General features: G+C 36.9%; 1 protein-coding gene across 8 annotated transcripts in view; it reads left to right on the plus strand.

The window, feature by feature from the left end:
• Window positions 1-26,150, plus strand: part of HTT (huntingtin) — a 98,357-nt gene that overhangs the window by 12,279 nt on the left and 59,928 nt on the right. For 4 of the 8 annotated variants that reach the window (XM_080411027.1, XM_080411023.1, XM_080411022.1 and 1 more), the window contains exons 5-26: window positions 610-689; window positions 1,104-1,242; window positions 1,489-1,630; window positions 3,181-3,359; window positions 3,861-4,065; window positions 4,960-5,007; window positions 8,312-8,392; window positions 8,826-9,190; window positions 11,001-11,124; window positions 11,415-11,533; window positions 12,469-12,580; window positions 14,073-14,213; window positions 14,904-15,062; window positions 15,170-15,267; window positions 16,814-16,953; window positions 17,792-17,855; window positions 18,223-18,323; window positions 19,783-19,929; window positions 20,996-21,116; window positions 21,316-21,392; window positions 24,574-24,725; window positions 25,145-25,347. In XM_080411027.1, the coding sequence (XP_080267153.1) occupies window positions 610-689; window positions 1,104-1,242; window positions 1,489-1,630; window positions 3,181-3,359; window positions 3,861-4,065; window positions 4,960-5,007; window positions 8,312-8,392; window positions 8,826-9,190; window positions 11,001-11,124; window positions 11,415-11,533; window positions 12,469-12,580; window positions 14,073-14,213; window positions 14,904-15,062; window positions 15,170-15,267; window positions 16,814-16,953; window positions 17,792-17,855; window positions 18,223-18,323; window positions 19,783-19,929; window positions 20,996-21,116; window positions 21,316-21,392; window positions 24,574-24,725; window positions 25,145-25,347 (2,997 nt within the window). Of the gene's footprint in view, window positions 1-609; window positions 690-1,103; window positions 1,243-1,488; window positions 1,631-3,180; window positions 3,360-3,860; window positions 4,066-4,094; window positions 5,008-8,311; window positions 8,393-8,825; window positions 9,191-11,000; window positions 11,125-11,414; window positions 11,534-12,468; window positions 12,581-14,072; window positions 14,214-14,903; window positions 15,063-15,169; window positions 15,268-16,813; window positions 16,954-17,791; window positions 17,856-18,222; window positions 18,324-19,782; window positions 19,930-20,995; window positions 21,117-21,315; window positions 21,393-24,573; window positions 24,726-25,144; window positions 25,348-26,150 lie in introns of those variants that run through there. The other 4 variants (XM_080411021.1, XM_080411024.1, XM_080411026.1 and 1 more) reach the window with 4 other exon arrangements.

Genomic DNA, 26,150 nt, shown 5'->3' on the forward strand with positions numbered 1-26,150 from the left:
TATTTCCAACAGTACCAAAGAACTGTACTATATCCTTAGACACCAGGTCTAAAGGCATTCAGGCTCAAGTCAGGTGCACAGCTGAAGGTGTCAGTACAGACAAATAGATACTAAACTTCAGGATGCAAGCCATTATGAAGTGATACAGATCAGTAAGTGGATTTTTCCTTGGTATGCTCAGGAGTTGAACATTATTTATTAGCATATTTCCACTGCTGTCAGTTTCATGCTGCATTTATATCTCTGCAAGTGTTCCAGTGATTTTTAGACTCTGTCATCAGTGTTTCTTTGTTGGTTTATGCCTTTCTCTGCGGTATTTTAAGCTGATTTCAGCAGAGTGTTGTCAGACATTTCCTTCTCTTTCTTGGTGTTCCTTATTATTCATTTTTGTTCACTTGGAAGATTCCTTGTACCAGCTAGAAAATGAAGGCAATCATGAAGCTGAGTTGGCTTTCTTTTGGCTAACGGAAATTTATGGCTTCCAGACACCTTCCATTTGTATCTGTTTTAACTGAAATGGTATAAAACTGCATACTATCATACATTTTAGGTATTTTTTAGTAAATGGTTTTGCTTGATGAAACGTAACAATTATATACTTGTGTCTAGAATGGTGCTTCTCGAAGTCTGCGTGCTGCACTCTGGAGATTTGCTGAGCTTGCCCATCTAGTTCGGCCTCAAAAGTGCAGGTAAACATGTCCTAGTAAGTGAATTTTCCAGAGAAGATTTAACAAAATACAGTTATTACTGTTCTCAAGTTTTAAGTATTCAGTTGGGAGGTTGGAAGAATTCCTATCACATTATTCTCTCTGAAGTAGCTTTATTTGATTAGCTGGTTTTCTTTTATTGGAGTTTTAGTTCTGTGCTGTACATGACTTGGGAGGAAGTGGGGGAGAATCTTGCGAAGACAATGATGTATATTTTTTTTAAGTGTATTTTTCTTACTTCTATCTTAATGTTTGCAAATTGTATTCAGAAGACTGTTGTCTCGTTTTCTACATTCTGTGTAGCTAACAGGTATGGTTTTTGTTATTTAGTAATACCACAGATTTTGAGTATGAATTTAAAATGTTTAATTAGTTTTTCTCCTTTGCTATACTTAGGCCATACTTAGTGAACCTTTTGCCCTGTCTAACACGAATAAGTAAGAGACCTGAAGAGTCAGTACAAGAGACACTAGCTGCAGCGATACCAAAAATCATGGCAGCGTTTGGCAATTTTGCAAATGACAATGAGATCAAGGTATCTTTCTTTAACCTATTAGTGCTCCCTGTTATGTTTCAAAACAGAGTAAGTTGTCAGCATTATCAGTCACATTATAGAAAGCAGTTACATCTGCATGTCTGAATTAAGGCAGAAGTTGCCCTTGCTTGATACGTGTTGAGTAATGCTTTGAATGAATGAAAAATACATTTGCTGACTTTTTTTAGTTCACCTGTGTTTTCCTTTTCTTTCTAGTAAGAAGTAAGTTATGTTTGTTTTTTTTAGGTTTTATTAAAAGCTTTCATAGCTAATCTTAAATCCAGTTCCCCTACTATCCGTCGAACAGCGGCAGGATCAGCAGTAAGCATCTGTCAACATTCACGAAGAATGCAGTATTTTTATGCCTGGTTATTGAATGTACTTTTAGGTAAGATTCAGGGGTTCGGGGGAGGGGGGGCAGGGGAGGGGAATTAAATTTGCTTTGGGTATAACTAAGAAGAATTTATTTTCCATGTAAGACACTTTTCCTATGTGAGATGTTTTCAGGCAAAGCAAAAGTGCTTAGACTACCAGTTACACTGCTAATGTTTTCTCTGTTTTGTGTGAAGCTAGATGAAGATGTGACTCAAGCTGTTTGTGTGTGTCTGTGTGCTGCAATGCTAATTGAGTAATGTTTAAAAGAAATGGCCAAAGTTAGAGAAGCAAGTGGCTTGTTGGATAATAAAGAGTTCCTGGGATTCTGGAAGAACTTGCTCAGGAGCCTGTGAAGACTTGCATTGTTCAGCAGCTTGGTTGTTAGTGCAGCAGGTCTGAGGTGGAGGCTATGACTGCTGTTCTCTGGGTCATGAACACATACATACCCTGTAGCCTTTTTTGGAAGTAGCACCATGTAGATTCTTTGTTGAAAACCTAACTTAGTCCAGAAAGTGAATTTTTTTTATTTAAAAGCTCACAACTTTGTGTCAGGTATTGCTTCCGTATTTCTTCATCTGAGAAGTTTGCATGGTCTTTATGGTGTTTTGCAGCTTGATGGGATGCTTGTCTGGATTGTAGTGGAAACTTTTGCCTTAGTTTTGCTGCTGATTAGGGGTTCTTTACTATGTAGACTATGTTGCAAAAGGAGAGGTAAGGAAGACCAACAGATAAATAAAGCATTATCCTGTTAGCCTTGCTTCTTTCAAGAACGAGTGAAAAATTGAAATGCTATGTAGTGACATTCCTCATTCTGTGACTTGAAAATGGTATACATCTATGCACATGTTGTTCTTTCCTGCCTCAAATGTTATGTTTTGTAACATCCTGGCAATGGTACTGAATTCAGACAGGAGCAATAATAGGAACTCAATGAATTGATTCTGATTCCCATTCCACCCCCAAGTAGAAAGTTGTGTTACTTTCCATAACTTGTTTTTATTCTTCATAAGTTTTGGGTTTGGCTCTGCTTAACAGGTATACATATAGAACAAGGTTCCCAGTACTTGAGGGAGGAGGCAAAACTGTAAATGTCATTCATTAGGATAGAGGCGCGCATGTGTGTGAGCGAATTATGTTACGCCTTAGTTAAATGGTCAAGTAGAGAGAGGAAGCAAGTGAGGGGAGCAAGAAAGTCTACATCACTTGGTGAAAGCATCAGGTATTACAAAAAAGAACATTTTTTGTGATTATATAGAGTGAGAAGAGGTAGGGAACAGGGAAGGTGAAACAGGATCCTCTGACCATTCTCTCACACTTCTTACTGATTTTCAGAAATATTTCTACACTTTCTATTTCAGAATATTTCTATTTCAGAAATGTTTCTACACTTAGTAACAACTTAAGAATATTTTCTAGGTTTTGTTTGGGTGTTTTTTTGTTGGTGGTTTTTGTGTTCTTTTTTTGAAAGAAGCTATTACATGGATTATGTGAAACTAACACACTATATCTGTTGAAACTAGCCACTGTCAGTAAATGATTTGGCTGCTTCTCTTCTACCCACAGGCTTGTTGGTTCCTGTAGAAGATGATCATCCTACTCTTTTAATTCTGGGCGTTTTACTTACACTAAGGTATCTCATACCTTTATTGCAACAACAAGTAAAGGATACCAGCCTGAAAGGCAGTTTTGGTGTAACAAGAAAAGAAACAGAGATTTCACCTTCACCAGAACAACTTATACAGGTAAAATATGAATAATAACCCTAATCTGAAGAGTACTAATTGGAAGGAAAATAAATAAAACTTACATATAGTATGATAGAGCACTAGTTTGATGTTGAACATAATAAATTCTTTTCTCAAATTCCTGTTCATCTTAGTCAATTTTAATGGACCAGCTGATCCAGTGACTGGGATTTCTGGTCATTACTTATTAATAATTCCAGAAAAATGCATCAGTAGTCCTTGCTAGGTGTTCCCAAAGGAGCTAAAGAACTTCATAATCATTATGGTGTTCTTTGATGTGATTCCTCCTTCTATAACAATGAACAGAAACAGATGTCTAACAAAAAGGCAGTGGAATGGCTACAACTAATTGATATTTTCCCCTTGGAAGAGTGTGGTGAAGATTAGATATAGCAAATGTCAGTCATTTTTTTAACGCACCACTGAAATTTAGTGTGGTGTATGGAAAGAAATGTAGCATGTTGTGTCTTCATAGAGACTTCCTTTGTTGGGTTTTAGGTTTATGAATTGACTTTGCATTACACCCAGCATCAGGACCATAATGTTGTGACTGGAGCTTTAGAATTACTACAACAGCTCTTTAGAACGCCACCACCTGAACTTCTCCATGCCCTGACTGCTTCAGGGGGCATTGCACAGGTCAGTGTATCCAAAGATGAATCTGCCAGCAGGAACCGCAGTGGGAGCATAGTGGAACTCATAGGTAAGCTGTATTTTTTTTAATTTGAGTAAAAGGAGAGGAACATGTATCAGCAGCTGTATTTCTCAATGTTAGCCAGAAGTATGAAGGATAAAACAATATGTATGAAGTTATACATGACTTTTCCCCCCTATCCCCAGTACAGTAAAGGTTTTTTTCCTTCCTTCCTTCCTTTAAGTGGGTATACATTTATTGAGTAGTGACAAACGAGTATTTTTTACAGTTTGTGTTGATTAGAGTTTTTTTGCTTACACAGGACAAGTTAACTGGTGACAGATTCCCCACCCCATCCCTTAATATACTCTCACCGAGCATCTGACAACTGTGATTCATATAAATTCTGATTAGATCAGCTTTTTATTAACTGAGAGCTCCTTGCTGAATACCAAAACCAGCATGAAATTAAAGCATGACTTAAGTTTGTACATAACTGCTAAATCAACTATCAATGTTCTTGTCTGTCAAGTGCATGTTCTTAAAATTGTCTCTTAACTGCTATTTATGTGTTTCAAAAGAATCATTCCCTGATTGGATTTCTGTAATGACTTCTGTATTAAACTAATGGGTCATTCTAATATTACTGCTCTTAGAAGGTAAATTCATTAACCAGAAGAAATCGTAGTGGAGAAGTTTAGAATGTATTTTTTAAAAAGCAAAATTTACACCAGTGGCATAGAAAAAGAAAAAGTCATTTGATGGTGAATGATCCAAAAAACTTGAACTTTAAAAGCAACAAGTTTGCTGTTTCTTCCTGGCTTTGGTTTTTTTTTTTTTTTCCCTGGGTTTTTTTTTGGTCGTGTTTTTTTTTTTTTTCTTCCCATCTGTGGCTATTAGAATTCCTTCATGATTTCAGCAGCTCTGTCTTTGCCCTGATGTGTTACTTTCTGTGATTTGCAGCTGGAGGGGGGTCTTCATGCAGCCCTGTTATTGCGAGAAAGCATAAAGGTGATTATTTTCAAAAACAAATCTTTAATTGCATTCCTTTCTGGTTTTTTGTTCTGGGGTGTTGGGGTTTTTTCTTCCACTTCCCCACTTCATTGTCTTGCTGAACTTTGGTCTTTGTTTCACAATTGCCTTTGTGTTATAAGCTGAGCTTAATTACTGTAAATTTTAAAAGAATTCTGATGCAAATTCGGATACGGCAATCCAGATATTCTAAAATTATTCCAAGCAGTATAATTCTTATTTTTGCTGTAGTTCACTGGCCGAATTATGATGATAAATATTGATGCGACTTTCACTTCTAAAGAGCATATCTAAAAATAATCTCTCTGAACAGGGCATTCTCCCTTTTTGATGGTAATACTTAATCTTTAATGTAACTCACAAATAGTTAACCTTCCTGGTTTTGTTAGGCCTGTTTTTTTTTTCTTTCTTCACTAATGCATGTATATGTTTGCATGCTTTGATATGATGCTTCTTTATTTCTTTTTCTGTTCTTGATGATTCATTCTATACATTCTGTGTCTTACTGTGTATATTTTAATTTTTTTCAGTAGGTAATGCATTTAAGCAGGATTTTAATTAATACAATTTTCTCTGAAATGTTCTTTTCCCAGTTTGTGAATGAATGTACTTCATATATAGTTAAAAGTTTATACTGCCTAAAACCAGTCATATCAGTACCATAATCGGTCTAGCTACACCTGTGTAACAGTTCCATTGCCTATTTGAGGTGAGCAAAACGTTGCTGTTGCAGTGGACCTGTGTAAGAGTGAAGTGCAGTCAGTGCAAGCATAGTAAGCAGAGAGATGCGCAGTACTGAAAAGAGAAACTTGAAAGAAAACATTTTAAGACTAAATAAGATCATACAATATTTAAGGACCTTTATAGCAACTCACACTTTTTCCAGATATAGCCTCCTGTCTTTGTGTACAAGGAATCTCATGATGCTGAATGTACTGATATACTTTAAGAATATTAACTAAATATGAAATTGTGGTTAGAACTGAATGAAATAGTACTTGTGGGTATAGTGATAATTTCTAGTTTTGAAATAGTAGAGTGTTCTGAAAGCAGGTATTGCTGCAGCATCCAAAGGTGACACGGAATGCAAAATCAGAATAACAATGCATAACACTTTTAAATGAAAAATGGTAAATGATCACTTTGGTAATTAGAATCGCTAGTAGTCTTCAGTGTAACTTTGTAGTTTTAATAATAGTGTAAATCCAATTAAAGTACTTTTAAAACAGTAACTTTTCCTTTACTCAGTGGGAAGATGTGTGAGTCATCAGCTTTTATCCTTTTTCAAGATGATGGCATGAAGATTTTGTGGTCTAAAACAATGTCATAAACAAATTTTAAGGAATTTTGTTCATGATTTTTTGCTTTGTACAGGTTTAATTTCAGATTGTGGATTATTCATTTTTTGCTGCTCTGCATTGTAGAAAGGCAGGAAAAATCAAGCCTATTCCCAGTTCCTACTTGAAGTTGTTTTGCAGTCTACTACCATACAAAGTAGTAGCCTTCTGCTGTCAGCCAGGGGTGAAACTTGTCTAGCTGTAATACTCCTTTGCGTGTAGGAGTGTAAAGTGAAGCAGATCTACAGAAATCTGTGACCCTAACATATGAACTCAGATATTCCATGTCTTTTCAGTCTTACTGTTTCAGACCGCCCTCAGTTTTGAGCAGCTGGCCTATGTTGGTTTTTGATGTTTCAGCTTCACAAAATTATTTGCAAAAGATATTTATTATTATTTGCAAAAAAGACTGAAAACTCGTTTTGAAATGAAAGCCTGTGTCGGCGTCTTAACTGATTTTTTTGGTTTTTTCCAAGTAGTGGAAAATAATCCTGCAGCTTGTGTTACATACTCATTTAACATACAAAGACTAATATGCCTGATAAATGTTTTTCAGTGTCGTTCCTCTTTCACTTTTAAAGGTGATCAGCTGTGGAAAGCAGAAGAATATCCTGGTTTGTTTCAGTGAAATGGATGTAAATGTGGGAAAGAATAGAGAAGAATATACTGTTTTTCATGCTTTTTGCTGAGAACTCTTAGCAAGATTTTACTCATACTTTTGTAGAAACTTTGTAGTTCTCAATTAATTACTGTTATTTTACATAGAATATACATGGAAAGATCATGGTTACTTTTCTGCCTTACAGGTTTGAATAATATAAAACATACTTTTTGGAGGAAGACAATTCTACAGTGTTACTGCTATTATGAAAGCAGTTGTGTTAGAGAAATTAATACAAAAGTCTGATAGTGTTTTTTTTACCCCCCAGTAAATTAAATTAAAGGCAAAATAATTCACCTAGGGTTATCAAAACATTGGTGTCTTGTATGATGAATCTCAGATTAACAGTGAAGCTGATTCTGAATGGCAGAATAGGCTTATCTCAAAGCAGTTATGAATCCCTCTGTCTCAGCAAGCAACTTGTGAGATCCAGAAATATGGGCTCACAGGAGCTCCCTCTGCACTCTGTGTCCTGTCCCATTTACAGACTTTTCAGTCCCTGGTTGGTTCCCAGGCAGTGTCTGTCTGCATTTATCTTTCTCTTTCCACTGCCTCTATTTTAAATAGATACTACTCAGTGCGTAAGAGAGCTCTGGGATGATTGTGTTGGGTTCTAAGTGTTTCTCATTTTTTCTATAGCAAAAGCCTCTCTGAAGATTTTTGTCTTAGTCCCTGGATCTTAATGGCCCTTGTCGATGGTTCATCACCCTGTCCCGCTTATGTTGTCTTGTGCTTCTAGGATGTGCTGCTTTTCCCCCTAGGCATTTTCCATTCTGTTATCATTGGAGTTCCAAGCCTCAAATTGCAAGTAGCCTTTGATAATTTTCATAGCCTTAAGGAGGAAGAGATGATTTACTGTCTTATTTGTGGTGCTTTAATGTCCTTCTGAGTTGAGGGCAGACATCCAGATGCCAGGTATCCAGTCCTTAGTAACAGGGACATCCTTGATGAAATTAGTGGGATCTTAATCATAGTCCACAAAAATAAACTGGAATGAGTAAGGTCATAAGTAGTTTCCTGAATGGCTGTACTGTTAAATAGAATTGGTTAACTGTGTGTTTCCTTGTCACTGCTCTCTGTTTCGTTCCGGGTCAGATAGTGAAGGACTGGATATTCACTTTCTTCATTCCTTTCTCTTTTCCATCCGTTTCCTGTCATAGCTTTGAAAAATTATTTGGATAAACTTTTTAAAAATAATTTTACATCTAACTGACTTTAACTGGTCAGCATTTCAAGTTGACTATAATTTTGGAAAACTAAAGGTTTTTCTTATATCACTTCTCAGGTAAAATACTTCTTGGTGAAGAAGAAGGTTTGGAGGATGATCCTGAAACCCGGTCAGATGTCAGTGCTGCGTCGTTTGCAGGTAGCTGACTTTCCATTTAGCAGTGCAGTCAACCTGTGTTGCTATACATTACAGAGCCCTTCTTTTATTGCTCTATGTAAAATATAAATGTGATGTGTTACGGTGACTAGGAAGTGGATGGGCGCTCAAAAGACGCTCTAAAAAGCTTAAACCATAAATACCCCTGGGTATAAAACTTATGTTTACCTAATGAAATTGGCTGTGGGTTGTTTTTTTTAATGGATAGACTGTCATCAGTATGACATTGATGGTATTGATGGTACTGGTATTGATGGAATGGCATCTTACAGATGCTTGTTTCTCTACCTGTACTTCAACTGTTATACACTTTCCTTAGCCTAGTTTAATATGTGGCTTAGTATGTGGTGTCCATATCAAGAGCGAAACACAAGTTTAAACTTTTGATTGACTCATAAATGTCTGTGTTTTGCAGCTTCTATGAAGGGTGAGATAACCAGTGAACTAGCTTCTTCATCAGGTGTGTCAACAGCTGGGTCAGTAGGGAGTTCAGCTGCTGATCCTACCGGACACGATATCATTACTCAGCAGCCACGTTCTCAACATACATTGCAGTCAGACTCTGTTGACCTGACGAGCTGTGATTTGACAAGTACAGCTACTGAAGGGGAAGAAGATGACGTGCTTAGTCGAAGCTCCAGCCAGATCAGTGCTGTCCACTCAGATCCCACTATGGACTTGAATGATGGAACACAGGCTTCCTCACCAGTTAGTGATAGCTCTCAGACTACTACAGAAGGTCCAGACTCCGCTGTAACCCCTTCAGACAGTTCTGAAATTGTAAGTGTGCAACGGGCAGAGGGGGGATCCCCTTCTACTGAGGGGCCCGACATATCTCAGAGCTCTTCCATGGAGGGCCCAGACTTGGAGTCATCTACTTACTCGTCTTCTACTTTTCCATCCTCAGCTAGTAACAATGGAAAGGTCAGCAGCTCGCACCGCTATTGGAGAGCTTGACCTCCTTTTAACACTTTCACTTCAGCAGTAATTAAAAACTACAAACCTGTAATCAGTGTGTTCACTGGGTAGGTCATATGAAGGCATTAACAGATTGTCACTTACTGGAAGAATATCAATATCAAAGGCTTGACATAAGTATATCCTCTTAGTAGCATATACTTCATTTTATATAGATAAATTAATCATTGTTTTGGTGCAGGAGGACTAATGGAAGTGTTAAAGGGTGAACAGTCTGTTTGGAATGATACAGGAATACTTTTGGAACCTAATGCTTCACATTGTCTTCTGCCTGTGCTTTTTCACTTGGCAACACAACTCCTTTTTTTTTTTTTTTTTTTCCTTTTTATTCCATCTAAGGATTTCTCCTATACTGAGGAAATGCTGCATGACTTACTAATGTAGCAGTTAGATTTCTAATAAACACCTGAAATGTACATAAATGTAGCTATTGTAAGAAATTTGTCTTAGGTATTTGTGAGGTTGTAATAAAAACAGTGAAAATATAATTACTGTGAGCAAGAGCAGAAAATATGAAAAGGGGGAAACTTAGAGTTTAAGTTCTTTTTTTTTCAAACGTTATCAAACTTTTGACTTAAGTTTGTTGGTAATAATTTTGGAAGAGTAGTAGTCTCCTACCATTACAAAAAAATGGTAAATTTACGATTATGAAATGAAAAGCAAATACTGCTGCAAATGTGAGGATTCCAGAACTAAAGGAATAGCAGTAAAAGCTCTGTCTCTGAATTAAATATGGGCAGAGCAGAGGCCAAAGCGAGCAGGCATTTATTGACAAGGTGCATTTATTACAAATTCTTGTCAGACTGTTGCATATGTCAGTTTGCATACTGCTTACAAGCAGTAAGTACAAGTGAAATACTTTTTTGGGAATTGACAGACTAAGTGGTTGTCCCACTTACCCACACACACAATTTCCAGGCGCTTATAAATTCAGGGAGTAACTGAAGAAGTATCTTGTATTCTGATAAACTTACAATGAAATGTTTTTTACTGTCTTTTATTGTCATTATTAATTTTGGTCTTGTGTAGATATGTTTCCATATATGTACTGCTTATATATTGCATTGGTACCAAGAGCCTAACTCTCTTCTAGAAGCATCCATTTTAGTAGTCTCTGGTTTAGAATGGAGGAATTAAAAGGTTTAAACTTACTTGTCCTTTTTTGTCCTGCACAGTGTGTTCTCAGTTTGACTTTACATATCCAGGACAAGCGAGGTTATGGGGAGAGTCTGACAGCAAGGACAAGTGCAGTTTGTGACAGTAGAGGTGTTGGTTGTGATTTGTAACTGCTGAGACAGAGGGACGGTTGTGTTTGGGGTAACGGGGCAAGGAGAGCTGCAGGGGGAGGCAATACACTAAGTGTTTGACTTTCTCACTGTTAATATCTGAGTTCCCGGCTCAGGAGGTAGACTGTCAGATATAACTGTGGCCTTTACTAGCCCAGATGCTGGAGGAGGAGGGGAGCTGCTTTGGGGCCTGCACGCAGCTATATGCTAATATTTATCAGGCTCATCTTTGCTTTCAAATTATTTCAAGGTTACTAACACTGCATGTTTAAGATTTAATACTGTGTGTTAAAAGCTATTTTAAGTTCTGTCCTTGCACTGTGTAGGTTTTGGAGGGTGCCGAAGGACAGTATTCTGGAATGCAGATTGGGCAGCTGCAGGATGAGGAAGATGAGGCTGCAAATATTCTCCAAGATGATTCATCAGAGTCTTTCAGAAATTCTTCTATTGGTATGTTGATAAATGGGTTTGGGGGGAGGACAGGCACAGAATTGGTGGCACCTTTAAGGCAGATGTTACAGGTGCATCTGCTGTCTAACTTCAAGGGACTGAAGACTCAGATTATGGATATGAAAAACAAGTAACTAGATTGAAATGGAAATTAAGGACTATATTTCAACACTTCTAATGAATCACTTGTTTTGATCACTGCTAATTTGTTTTTCACGTTTGTATAATTAAGTTCAAGTGTTTTTAATTTGCATCTGAAATAGTATTTCATGAATTGCCTTTTTCTAAAGCTCTTCAACAACCTCACCTGTTGAAAACCATCAGCCATAGTAGGCAGCCTTCTGATAGCAGCGTAGATAAATTTACATCAAAAGAAGATGCAGCAGATCCTGGTGATCACGAAAATCAGGTAAGTGGTAGTTGCAGTGATCTGGAAGTTTAAAAAGAAATTACAGTTATGATCATGTAAATTAGTGGTAAATGTGGGTAGCCTGTATATGTGGTGTACTTCATTATAGGTCAAAATAACTAAGGTTGAGAAGTAAATCTGAGTTATAGCTTGAATTTCGTTTAACGTAAGGTGAATGAATACACAAGTGATGATCTCATGAGTGTAATCACCAACAAAACCGTAACAGAACACACACTGCTGAGAATGCAGACCATTTGTGCATTAGTAAGGTACACTGATACATTATTACCCAAAATATCTTTGTGCTGGGTACTGTGTTAGTAGTTCACTAACTGGGAAGCAGTTAATTTCAGGATCTCCTCGGAAGTTGTTACACCTTATTCTTTGAGCATTTCGTTCTGCAGAGAGGCTAATGCCATTCTAACCACAGGTTACTGGTTTCCTCTTATGATTTGTTGACTTCAGCTTCTGGACCTTGTTCTGAGCTGGGGCAAAAAGAGTTTAGTTTGTGGCAGGCAGTTAGATCAGCTTGGGCTCCTGGGAACTCTAAATGTGGAACTACAGAAAGTTGTTGGCCTTCTTCGGAATTCATTCCTTCTCACACAAAGTTTCCCAAGGTTATTTTTTGTCACCAGAGAATGGTTTATCAAACTCCATCAGATGCAAAGAGCAAGTCTAGGTAACTCGGGAAAAACTACAAAATGATTGTTTTTTCTGTGATAAAATGAAACCAGTTCTGATACTGGGTATGAACTTCCCAAAAGCATTGTGTTTTAAGGCCTTTGTTTGGAATATGTATTAAACAGGCTTTGTATTACAACATTTTTACATTTGGGGATATGCAGTATTTCTAAATTGTGTTGTGCTTAATGTTTTATTTAAATCAAAGATTAATTTTTGTCTATATAAAAATTGTGATTTGTCTTCAATAGCCCTCCAGGGTAAAGGGAGACATAGGTCACTATACAGACGGAAATTCTGCTCCTTTAGTGCACTGTGTTAGACTTCTGTCAGCCTCTTTTCTACTTACTGGGGAGAAAGGAGGTAAGTTTCTTTTGAAGGTTCATTGGTTCATTATGTCTCTTAACATACAAAGTTGGAAATACCATCAGTTTACTCTGTGGTTTTTAATCTCACATTATTGGGCATTTTGGGGTGAGGTTTTTCTGTGACAGTCCTGATTTAAATGATCACACCAGAGTACAGAAAAACCTAAAAATACTTTAAAATTTATGCCATTTTACAGTTAATCCCATTTTGAACGATTGGGCATCTAAAGATGTATTACAGTAACTTAAACCATAAATCAAATGCTTAATTACATTAACACTTTGTAAATTCTTATGAGACTTAGCCTCTGGGGTCCTGATGGTTTATAGATGGTATGAAGCTGTGAAGACAACCTGCTATCAGTGCTTCTTTTTATCAGCGTTAGGTGCCCAGTTTTTCCACTATGAAAGTGTCAATGCCTCAGCAAGGAGACAGTTTTCTGAGTTGCAGTTCATTCTGTGGAAACTCCTAAAAAACAAGTTCAGAAGAATATAGCTCTTTCAAGTACTTCTCTTAATATTTTTACAATTTATTGTGTTTACAATGCCTGATTTGTTTTATTAAAAAAAGCTTAAAAAGTATCTTTTTTAGTTTTATCACTGTTGTGTTTGAATTCTGTATTAATTTTTTTGAATGTACTTCAGGTAGAGGAAGTGCTGTTGTATCCATTTGTTTTTGGGAAACGTAACTTCGTATTTTAAACAATTCAGCTGTATTAAAGCCAAGAATGGGTCTTTGAAAACTTTAGATCAAGCTGAAAACTCAAGTTGAATTTTTTTGTCTACTTCTAACATCTTACAGCATTTACATAAGTTAGTGTGGCCATTTTTCGTGTGTGTAAGTCAAAGAGAAGCTTTTGACAGTAAGTGATTGTTAGAGGAGGCTGTTGGGGCTCAAAGGAGGAGTCACATACTCTTTCAGCATAGTAATAAAAGTAATTAGGGATTTTCAGAAAGCTTTTACAGCATATGCTGCTGCTTCCGTTTTTTTTTTTTCTACTGGGAAGTCTGTGTCACAGGCATATGTGTGTGTGTGTCATAGTATATGACTGAAGTGATCATTTAAGAAGATTGTTCTTTTTCCCTTTTCTAAACTGTAACTTGTTCATGTGCTCTGGTAATGTTGTGTTCTTGGAAAGACGGTGCAGTACCTGTATTCTCGGCAAAGAAGGAAGGAGGTGGAAGTGTTTGGCATTATTAGGGTTTTTTGTTTGGGTTTGTTTGGGGATTTTTTTGGCTTGTTTGGGGTTTGTTTGGGTTTGGTTTTTTTGGGGAGTGATGGGGTGGTTTTTTTCAAAAAAGAAAGCCAAAAACCCCTGTATGTAATTGCTGCTTTTGATTAAACTGGAACTACTTGCTCTACTTTCATATTTTTTGTCCAGGCTAAGCTGTTTATATCCTAAAGAGTTATTAATTAACTTTAAAAACAATTCAGAAGCTTTTAAATATCCCCCCCCCCCTTCTTTTTTCTTTTTATTTCTCCCCAGCTTTAGTTCCTGATAGAGATGTGAGAGTCAGTGTAAAAGCCCTGGCAGTAAGTTGTGTTGGAGCAGCCGTTGCACTTCACCCTGAGTCTTTCTTCAGCAAACTGTATAAAACACCCCTTGAAGCAATGGGAGAAGAGTATGGTATGTTGCAGTTCACATACGCAGTTTTAATAGTATGTTTGGGTTTTAAAATAAGTGAGGCAGCATCTGTACAGAAAACTAAATCCAGTTTAGTATTTGTAAACGAATATTGCACCAATTGGAATGACCATGCTGTCTGCATTAGTACCACACATGGTGATATACATTTTTTGTAATTACAGTAAGGGTCCAGTGGACAAGCTTGTATAGCTTCTGACAGTAAACCATAAACAAAAAAGAAGCTTGTGCAGCTTCATACAATAAATCATTCTGACAAATGGTTTATTGTAATTTGTTTCAGGCCATCTTACAGGTGGTTTCTAAGCCATTAGGTTCATTTTTATGAATGCTACAATACAATTAGCTGGGACCTGGAATATTCAGCTGGTTTGATACTGATAGTGGCAAAGGTGGAGTGCTGACCAAAACTCTTTTTACATTTCCCCAGAGTATTTTGTGTACAACTGAAATAAATCAATAGTGTTTTTATATGTGATAATTGATCTGAATGGTGTGAATGGCCTGTAGATTACATGCAAGGGCTCTCTGAAAGGTGGAACTAAGGCAGGTGTATTATGAATATGCTGGCATTGATTGTGCAATAATTGATACCTCCATGAAAAATTGAGAGATCACTTAAGTCTAAGACTAGTATTTTTAAAATAAAGTAGTTGTAACTTATTTTCTTAGAGGAGCAGTATGTATCAGATATTCTGAACTACATTGACCATGGAGATCCCCAGATCAGAGGAGCTACTGCCATTCTGTGTGGAACAATTGTGAACTCCATTCTAATTAAATCCCGTTTTGACGTGGAAAAATGGCTAACAAATGTCAGAAACTCAACAGGTAACAATTGGTTTTAAGGGAGTCTTTTTTTATTTTTTTCTTTTTTTTTTGTCTAATGTAACCAACATTTTTATTTGTTTCATTGTTCTGAATTCTTTTTTTGTCAGGAAATCTCTTTTCCTTGGTAGACTGCATACCTCTATTACAGAAAACACTGAAAGATGAGTCCTCTGTTACATGTAAACTGGCTTGTACAGCTGTGAGGGTAAGCAGAAGTAGTAATTTATTTGCATCACCACAGATTACAGGGGTGTTATTTGTTGACTAGGATCCTGCTATGCTTAGGTGTAGAAACATGGAGAAAAAAATGGCTTCTTCCTCCAAGAACTTTGTTGTAGAAAACATGGATTCAGGCACAGAAATGGAGGAACAAACAGCTGGAAAATAATTATTTTGGTGAGATCATGTAGCAGTATAATCTAATCATGATATTTCTAGCCATAAATGTACTGGTATAAGCTGTAATGTTACATTAACCAACAGTAGGATGATGTGTTGGATAGAAAAGTTATCTGGCCTCAACAGGGAAGTGTGAACATGTAACGCCTGGTTGTAGCCTTTCGGAGAGCAAAAAATAAATGTGAGAAATGACAAGTAAAATAGTGATTATTAAAAGTGAGGAAAGTTTCAGGAAAGAAAGTGTTTCAAATTGGGTGAAAGATCCATCAGGCGATTGTTAAAATAGATATGATAGCTGAATTGAGTGGAACTTGGAGCGTGTGGATTTTAGGTCTGTAATAAAATCTGTGGAGTGTGTAAAGGAGTGAGCTTTTCCTTGAGGGATCTTCCAAAAAAGTAGAACAGCAAGGACAAGTTGCAAAGGGAAATTAAGTCATCAGGGAAAGGCACAGGGTAGATGGCTGTGTTACGACTTACAGGTCAGTGAGGCAAAGCATAGCTTTTGGTAAAAGGCAGATGGGTGATGTATGGAAAGTGTGATTTCACATGCTAAGAGGACAGGGTCTGTGGTGCAGCTGAGGGAAGGAAATCCAGTTAACTAAATGGTGCTAACTTTTTAACCTTCTGTTCAGTTATATTATTGTTTGTATATAGTGGTTTCATGTGTAATTACATTTATGATTGTGGCTTTTTAGAAAACTTCACTAGAAGTTCAGTTCAGGCAACTTATACTCATCAATTTTGACTTTTTCTTTCTCTCAGTATATAACGTAGCCTGACCTCATAGCTTTTGGCAGAAATGTTCTAAAGCATTTTTGGCTGTTAATCCCCATACATTGTCATGTAGTTAAATAAGACACAGAATCATGGACTTCTGTAACTTTTTCCAATGATCACACGTTGTGCATATATTTGAACAGTCATTAAAATGAGGAAGTATGACTTGATGAAAAACTCTGGAAATCAGAACCAGGTGTCTACCCTGGTAATTAGGGTAGGATACCCTGTGGAAATTTGGAGAGACTGTTTCTGAACAGATAAGAATATAGTGCTTGTGGTGTTCCAGGCCCTGGGAGTTTTAGACCTTACTCTTTGGAGGTTTGTCCTTTGGTCTTTGAGGCATGTGTTCCTCTCCAGAGTTTAAATTCAGCAGTAGGTTTAAGTAGTTCATACGGAGCTGGTGTCCTAGCTTTGCGAAGTACCTAGCTGTGGTGTTTTCTGTTAGCTCTTAAGCGATAATCTGTTTCAGTATTCTAAATAAAAAAGATTTTCATGATCACTGAATAAAATTTTATCCAGAGAGCCTCTTCTGTAATATAACTGAAAGTGTTTTGTTTTTTTTTTCTCCTCAGCATTGCATCATGAGCTTATGTAGTAGCAGTTACAGTGAACTAGGTTTACAATTAATTGTTGACCTCCTTACGCTGAAGAATAGCTCATATTGGCTAGTAAGGACAGAACTTCTGGAAACACTTGCAGAGGTAGATTTTCGGTAAGTGTGGTTTTCCATGGGTGTTGCAGCTGCAGTGCAAAGATGCTGTGTATGGGAAACTGGAACCATAACGGAGCAATTCCTTCTGAAACGTTAACAAGTTTCATAAAAGAAATTCAGACCAATCATTCCTATAAGGAATGTATACATTCCTTTGTCAAGTTACCATGGACTTTGTCACCAAGCCCAATCATAGTAACACTGTATAGGAGTTTTTGGTTCAGTGGTCTGTTTTACAGGTCTTCTGTAAATCTGTGATCAGAGACAGACCATATAATCTGTGAAACTAACTTGGATTTCATGTCGTTTTGTGTGTTCATAAAGAAAAATCCCTTGTTCTCCATTACTGTCAGTTGTCTTCCGTTGCTCTATTTCTCTTACATTGAAATGAATATGACTTTACTTACTTTTCTTGCATTACCTCATTCTCTACAGGTTCTTCCAAGATGAAAGACAAAAAATGTTTCTATGAAAATTTTTCAGGTTATCCTTTAGTCATACAAAATTGGACTCATTCTGAATAGTGATATTTGGAGTGTATTACCATCTTTTCAAAACAGTCTGATTTTTCTTCTTTGCATGGGAAAAAAAAAATTGCAGTCACTATCTGTAAATCATGTTTTTTAACTGAAGAAAAGTAGTTCTTCAGTTACACTAGCCAGATAGTAGTTTAGCAAATAGCATACCTTTTCTAAAGGTAACAAAAAGTGCGTACTACTTAGATTTTCTCTGCAGGGGTGTGCTTAAAAAATAAACAAAAAGAACCTTCAGAGAACTGAAGGGATGAGAAATAACATTTAATGTTAACTAATGTACTCTAAATTCTATTTTACCATAGGCTAGTCAGCTTCTTGGAAGGAAAAACTGAGAGCTTGCACAGAGGTGTTCATCATTATACTGGTGTAAGTAAATTATTCAATCTGTATATTGTGTTTCTGGATTAAGGTACCAGTGCAATTTCAGCACTTTCTGTTTAAATTCTGTCAACACTGATAGTTGTTTTAAGTATGTTTTGTATAAATAGGGTCATGTTCGAGATTTATTATGACTGGAAAGATACTTTACTACTAAGATTCCAGTATCTTGGTGTTCTCTGGGGGGAGGTGGTTGTGTTTTGGTTTTTTTAAAACTTTAAAAAATGTTGGCACTTATGTGTTTAAAGGTAAAGATGGTCTTACAGACTTCTGTGACAGAATCTCACTTATTAACTATCTTTTAACAATCTGGTCAAATGTTCAATGAACTTTACTATGCTAACTTACTTTATAGCTACTAAAACTTCAGGAGAGAGTACTTAATAATGTTGTAATATGTCTGCTTGGAGATGAAGATCCAAGAGTGAGACATGTAGCTGCAGCTTCATTAATGAGGTATATATGGGGTTTGCTTTTCTTTATTTAAAAATGGTATAGAAAGATACTTGCATGTTACTGTGTACCTATAACTAAAATAATTCCTTAGTGCTTTTTCTATATTTTTGTGTAAATGGGAGACAAATGCAGCTTTATAGTACGTGGAACATGCATAATTTTTAATCATCAGGCAATTGTGCTTTGTTTTTTAGTAGCGTAACAATAAATTTAACTGCATTGCATTCCGAGGATCACTTTCAGCTTCAGAAGTTATGTTTTCCCGCATGCTGAAGTGATTTGTTCGGTATCCTGACAGCAGTTGGAGGACTTAAAATGTTATGGTTCTAAGAAGGTTGTCCTAACTCACGAACGTTGTAGATTCCAAATGGTTAGAAGTAGTGCATCTTAAAACTTGCATGCTCACTGATTATAGTAAAGTAGCTAATCTTGTTTAAAAAGCAGCTGTTTGCTGTAACCTATTGTAGTTACTGTCTAGATAAACGCACCAAACAGTAAGGATTACTGGTAGTTTGTTTGTTAGAATTCAAGGACTTAAGTTTTATATTTAAAAAAGTTGGATGCATGTAATACAGAATTCCTGGAATATTTTACAGTCAGAAGAGTCTGTTTCTTAGTTTCTTCAGACTGTTCATTACTGTCCATTCCTAATAACAAATAAAGGACAATAAAATTCTAAAAATCTGCCACTTAAAGGTTTTTGTATTGCAGAAACAGCTCAGCAGAAAAATTAACTGTTGCATCATAGTGAGAATGTTACTTTTATTCAGGGACTTGATTTTGAAATGGAGTTATTTTGTTACCTGAATGGTAAGTGTTAAGGTTGTTAAGGTTGGAAAATGCTTCACTGCCCAAGAAAGCTGCTACAAGCTTGCAGAAGCCCCTTGAAATATCCAGTATGGGTGTTCCTTGGAAGTACTGTCAGTGAAATTACAAAAAACGTGTACTATAGTTTTTCACTGTTGTTTAAGTTGAAAATGTTGCTCATGAAGACTGGATCCTATTGTATGTTTTAAGTTGTGCTGCATAGAAATTAGATGGTGAAAAATTGGGTTTTTTTGGGTAGAAATTAGTTATCAGTGGACACAGATCTCCATGGCAAAAATATCTGGGGAGGTAGGGCAATGCTGAGAGATAAGTACTGTAGTGAAGTGATTGTTATAGTGTATCCAGGTAGGAATCTTTATAAGAGATATCTTTGTTTTGCTTTAACTACCATGTCCAGAGCAGTTCCTTTGTCCTGATTTGAGCTCTTTGATTATAATGAAGAGTAGTTCTATAAAGATGAATTCAGCTTAACAACATGAGTTTTAGTAACAGCTTTAATTCACAACTTGGTATGCGTAATTAGCGTATGCAGCTTTCTGAACTGTATGTTAAATGTATTTTAAATTTACTTTAAATTGTATAATAAATAATTTCTGAATAATACTTTTCTTTTTTGACAATTATTGTTAAGGCTTGTTCCAAAGCTGTTTTATAACTGTGATCAAGGACAAGCTGATCCAGTTGTGGCAGTAGCAAGAGACCAAAGCAGTGTCTACCTGAAACTACTAATGCATGAAACACAGCCTCCATCTCACTTTGCGGTGAGCACTATCACCAGGTATGTTACGTGTCTTGTCTTGCTTTAAAAGGAACACGGACCCAAATTTTAGCTTGTAATGCCTAGAATCATAGTTAAATCCTGCAGATTCTAAACAAATTCATGTGCTTGTGAATTCTTCTTCAGTCTGTAGGAGTATCTGTGGTAGTTTTAGGGTCACAGAAACAGACTGGTGTTTAAAGAATAAACTGGTGTCTGAGTTTCTGGTGATGTGTTCCCATGTTGATCATAGGGAATCATTGTTCTGTGATCAACTTACCTTCTTTTCATCCTAAGGCCATCCTATTTGTCCATTAAATTACACAAGTGCAGCTTTGCAAGTTAATTGTATGTATACATTATTGTTATTCAGGTATGTTGATCCGGACTTAAAACTCTTCACTCCTCTTTAATGGTTGTGGTTGCAGAAGTCTGTACTGCCTCAATAATTTAAAAATAAATTCTAATTTTGATAGTGTGACTTTATTGCTGTATTTTTGGTGCCAAGTATGCTTTCCTAAACTCTACTGTTTAGATATCTAGTCATAAAGACCGTATGAGTTGTATATATTTATGGGCGCTCTTTGCTTCTATCAGTTTGTCATGCAAAAGTCATACAAGTCTTTAATGATATATTCTTCCATACATGATCTTAATTGTGTCACTCAGATTTATATACTGTAGTATGGAAACAACAGAATTTTGTGGACACTGTTATTTCAGATACCAAATAGTTGTTTTTCTACAGAAGTAATACGGAGTTTGTGAACATGCAAAAATGTAAGATGGATTTGAGCAAAAGCATATACTAATGTTAAATTGGTGGTGATTTCTAGAGCACCTAGTTTAGATATTGAGAGTTGGACTACAGTTTCTGTTTGCTAACAAGGAGGTTTGATTTACAACCTAAATTGCATTTGCTAGTACAGAAGCAGAAATATAATAAGGTGGTACTGAGAGTGTTCTCAGGTTTTGTATCTTATGTGGTCTATAAAATATGTAATAGTAATTGAAGCCGTGATTATTTTTGATTGGGGTGTTTCTTTTTTAAGTACATGTTTTAGTGATATAAATATTTCCATTTCAGAACATACAGAGGTTACAGTATGCTGCAAAGTCCAACAGATGTCACTATGGAAAACAATCTCTCAAGGGTTGTTGCAGCAATTTCCCATGCCTTGACAATATCTACTACAAGAGCACTTACGGTGAGTTTTCTTAGTTTCTATAGTGGCTGACTCTCTTCGCTTGCTTGCTTTACTTTTAATTATTTCCTGGCTATGTTTGCATCTGCAGCTTTGATACTGTTGCAATGGCAATAGTACTATATTTACTTCTCACTCTTAAGATACTTAGCTTTATCTTTCAGTGATGAAACTGATTCAGTTCTTGGTGTTATCTTTTCAGTTTGGCTGCTGTGAAGCTTTGTGTCTTCTCTCCACAACATTTCCAGTCTGCACCTGGAGCGTGGGATGGCATTGTGGGTATGTTCCCTTGTCTGTTATTCAAGCTTCTAAAAGTCATGTTTGTAAGATGGAAGTACCCTTACTTAGGTCTTGGAAGTCCTGGTATGGAGATACGCTGTTAAGCTTACCTTAGCAGTTATTTAAGAATTTCATAAGTTCTTAATATATAAATACATATATAAATATAAATACATATATAAATACAAAAAATAAATACAAGAAGAGTGTAATATCAGGCTGTTGTGATATCAAGGGTCAGCTTTTTGTGATCTCTGGAGCCACAGTGTGTATCACCGGGATTGGCTGCAGCTGCTGTAATAGAAGAACACATATGGTTAGCATCTATCAAAATGAGTAATAGGAGAAAATTTTCCATGCTTTTGGAGGAATGTTAATCTTTAGGACATTGTGTCTTGTACAAATCAGAAAATTGTCATTTTCACTTTGATCTCATGTTTCTGTTGAAAAACAGTAGGTAAAGGAAGCTGGGTCATAATTGATTTTATAACTGTAGAAGTGTCAGATGCATTTAAATTGTTCTCATTGGGCACACTGAATGGGAACAGCAAATGATACCTATAATACTTAAGTGTTATGTAGGTAATATTTGATAGCCACAAAGTACCTAGTTCTGAAAAGTTTCTTCAGAATGTAAATGTGTAGTTGGCAACTCCAAAGCTTTGATCTTGCCTCTGATTAACAGTGGGCTCTGCCACATGAGCTGTAAGACTAGCTATTGAAGATGTGTGTGTTTGGAGCTGTTTTTAAATACTTTTAACATAATTTGTGTTTATTTTCTTCATTGCTATCATAGAATAATTTAGTATGGAAAAGACCCTTAAGATCATCAAGTCTGACTGTTAACCAAGGACTGCCAAGTTCAGCACTAAACCATGTCCCCAAGCACCACATCTGTGTGTTTTTTGAATGCTTCTGGGGATGGTAACTCAACCGCTTCCCTGGGCAGCCTGTTGCTTGATAACCCTTTGAGTGAAGAAATGTTTCCTAATATCCAATCTAAACCTCCCCTGCTGCAGCTGGAGGCCATTTCCTCTTGTTCTGTTGCTTGTTATCTGGGACAAGAGACCGATACCCACCTGCCTACAACCTCCTTTCAGGTAGTTGTAGAGAGGGATAAGGTCCCCCCTGAGCCTTCTCCTCTCCAGGCTAAACAACCCCAGTTCCCTCAGCTGCTCCTCACAGGACTTGTCCTTTATCTAGACTTTCACCAGCTGTGTTGCCCATCTCTGGACATGCTCCAGCACGTTGATGTCTTTGTTGTAATGAGGGGCCCAAAACTGAGCCCAGGATTCCAAGTGCGGCCTCACCAGTGCCCAGTGCAGGGGGACGATCACTGCCCTGGTCCTGCTGGCCACACCGTTTCTGACACAAGCCAGGACGCTCTTGGCCTTCTTGGCCACCTGGGCACACCTGCTGGCTCATGTTCAGCTGGCTGTCAGCCAGCACCCCCAGGTCCCTTTCCACCAGGCAACTTTCCAGCCACTCTGCCCCCAGCCTGTAGCGCTGTGTGGGGCTGGTGTGACCCCAGTGCAGAACCCAGCACTGAGCCTTACTGAACTTCATACAGTTGACCTTGGCCCATCAGTCCAGCCTGTCCAGAGCCCTCTGCAGAGCCTCCTGCCCTCAAGCAGATCTGCACTCCCCACCCCAAGGCCTTCTGTCATCTGTTGTTGTGTCTCTAATCTTATTTTACTCTTCAGGTATCCTGAAAACCTTTTGCAAGATTTTATCATGTTTAAAAAACAAAACAAAATCCAGAAACCCAACAACAGAAGAAATAGCCCTCCCCCAGCTGTTTTGTTGGGTTTTTTTTGTCGGCACGGCGTTTCTTCCCTTGCTGGCTATAAGTGTGTCATGCTCTGCATATGCATTCTGAAAGATGTCTTTTGAGCTATATGTCTGGTTTTAACAAACAAAGTAGGTTAGGATATGAGCAGTACTTAGCTGGAAAATAAAATCAATGCAGAATTGCAAAGATGTGTTCTCTGCTCTATCCAGCTTAAAAAACCCGCTGTTTTTAAGATGCATCTAATATTCGTCTCATCAGTGATGCAATAACATAGCATTTTCCCTTTCCTCTAATTCCTTCTTGATAAATTTTTGGCCTGTGTTCATACTAATTTGTACTGTAATTTATTTTTTTTGTGTGTGTGCAGTATGAACATCTGTCATTTTGGGTAATAAGAATATAATAACATGAATAATAACATGAGAATTTTGCCAGAATTCTTTTCTGTGTTAAGTATTGCCATTCTTACGATTAAAAAGCTATTGGAACATTCTGACTCTGTACAACTCAACATGGATTAACTGTATGTAAAGTAAACAGGACTTGCATATGAAAATACTTTTTTTTTTAAAAAAAAAAGGAGCTGTAATTATCTGTGTAGCTTTGTCAAAATAATAGCTATACTTGGTGTAAATTTCATTTTCTGAAATTGCTCTAGTTGTGTTAGACCAGAATGACTACATTAGAAGACTATTTTTTTAATTTAAAGAATATCCTGAAAGAATCCTTCTACTCGGAGGCTGTTTAAAGTCTTTTTCCTGAAAGTTGTTAGTATTGTGCAGATCTTACAGCTTTGAAATTATGTGTGTGATTCACATAGTGTTCTGACAAACATCTTTTGGTGATCTCTGCCTGCTCTTTTTGAAGTTGTGTGGGAAAATGTGATTTAAAATTACTGTTAAGAGTGGAATGCAGCAGTAAATTACAATCTTGAATAGAGTCCACCCATACATCTATATGGTTTTGTGGATTACAGTTGTTTGTTTAAACTCTTGTCAGTTTAAAACAGTATCTTGTTACAATGCATCTTATGTCTCCCATCCCTACCTTGCATATGCACAAGACTTAACTGGAGATAGTTCAGGACCATACTGATTAGCAATTAAATACAGAATTTTTCAGTTTATCAGTAGATGTCACTAGCAGCTTTCATATTTGCTATTAAAAGAAAAAGTAATGGCTCTTCATGAAGACACAGTATTGTCAGGTCTCTGCTGCAAATTTGGAGTTTTTTAAGTTCTACTTCAGTATTAAATGTGTATTTCTGTAGTACTGATTTTCTTTTTTTTTTTAGATTAGCAGCCTACTTGACTGTTAGCTTTTTTTAAGACTTTAAACTTACCAAAAGAGGGGAAAAAAAGTCATGACATTCCAAAATTAAACTTCCAGTGTTTCCCAGCCAAGTCCTTCAGATGAAGCTCAGAAGGGCTGCACCATAGGAATGGCTGGCATGGTGCTGTCTCTCCTTTCATCAGCATGGTTTCCACTGGACCTCTCTGCACATCAGGATGCTTTGATTTTGACTGGAAACTTGCTTGCAGGTAAGGCAAAACAAGAAAAGTAGGATTGTCCCGATATTTCTACCATTAGCACCAGAAAGCCTGTATCACCCTGTTCTGATTGCATACAACAAAATACTTGCAAGATTGAGCAGAAGAAGTAAAGAAGGAGCTTCTAGCACCCAGGAGGTCTGAAAAATGTGCCTCCAAGTTGCACATTTCCTCTAGCTGTTAAAGGGAATGTGCAGTATGCTTAGTACAGGCTGGGTGCAAAGAACTAGCATTTTATTAGTGTTTAAAACTATGGCCCTACTGCTGGTTATTAAAATATAGACTCTCTTTTTGTATATAAATTTCTGTTCATATAGAGATGATAACCATATATGCCTCTCAAATTTTCTGATACTTGGTTCCAAGTTTTTTTCTTTCCTTTTCTTTAAATAATGTACTTCCTAATGCAGCAAGTGCTCCCAGGTGCTTAAAGAATCCCTGGAGTGCTGAAGAAGATTCAAACCAAGGTGCTACGAAGCAGGAGGAACCCTGGCCGGCTCTGGCAGATCGAACTCTTGTCACTTTAGTGGAACAGCTCTTTTCTCATCTGCTGAAGGTCATTAATATTTGTGCACATGTAATGGATGATGTTGCTCCTGGCCCAGCAGTAAAGGTGTGTATTAAAAATAACTGTTTAACTGTGACTTAAATACTGTTGTGATGCAGACCTCTTCAAGGCTTTGCATTTTAGAGTGCATACAGGTAGCTGTCGAATACCTCTATAATATGACTCCACTATGGGTAGGAAAGCAAGTAGCATGAGAAGAACATGCATATTGTTCTTCCACACAGCACGTTTTTCTTTAGTTCTGCAGTGTTTGTAATAAAACTTTAAATTTTGAACCTTTTATTCCTGGTGACTTCACTTGAAACGTTAATTCAGTGAGGAGTGTGTATAGTAAATTGAGTATTGGATTGCGTACTCTGGGAAACATCTGTTGACTTTTGGGTTGGTTGGCTGGCTGTTATGCACTGAGCTCCTTTTGGGGCTAAAAATAATTCTATCCTTTGAATATGCTGCAAAATATTTTGGCTTGTGAAATAGCTTATATGAGGTACTTTCAGGTTTGGAGTTTTGTTTTCGGGCTTTTTTGAGGCATCTGTGTTTTGAGACTGATTTAATTACTAAAGCAGTGTTGCTAGGATGAGTAATTTCTTTGTATTTTAAAAAACATGAGAATGTTTTTTGACACTCCTTTGATTGGAATCAAAAGAAACTTTAGTCATTGAGCCTTAATTCCATTTCACTGGCTTATGCTGAAGTTGAGAATGCAAGTAGGGAATATATTACACTTCCTTTTCACCCAGAACACGTCCTGAACCTGAGAGCTGAAACATTTTAATTTAACTGACAGTTAAATAAAGGGGAGTTTAAACAAAAGAGGAACATGCTTGTATTTGTGTAGAAGGAAAGCT

The sequence above is a fragment of the Falco punctatus genome (assembly GCF_963210335.1).
Source record: "Falco punctatus genome assembly, chromosome: 1".
Lineage (NCBI taxonomy): Eukaryota > Metazoa > Chordata > Aves > Falconiformes > Falconidae > Falco > Falco punctatus.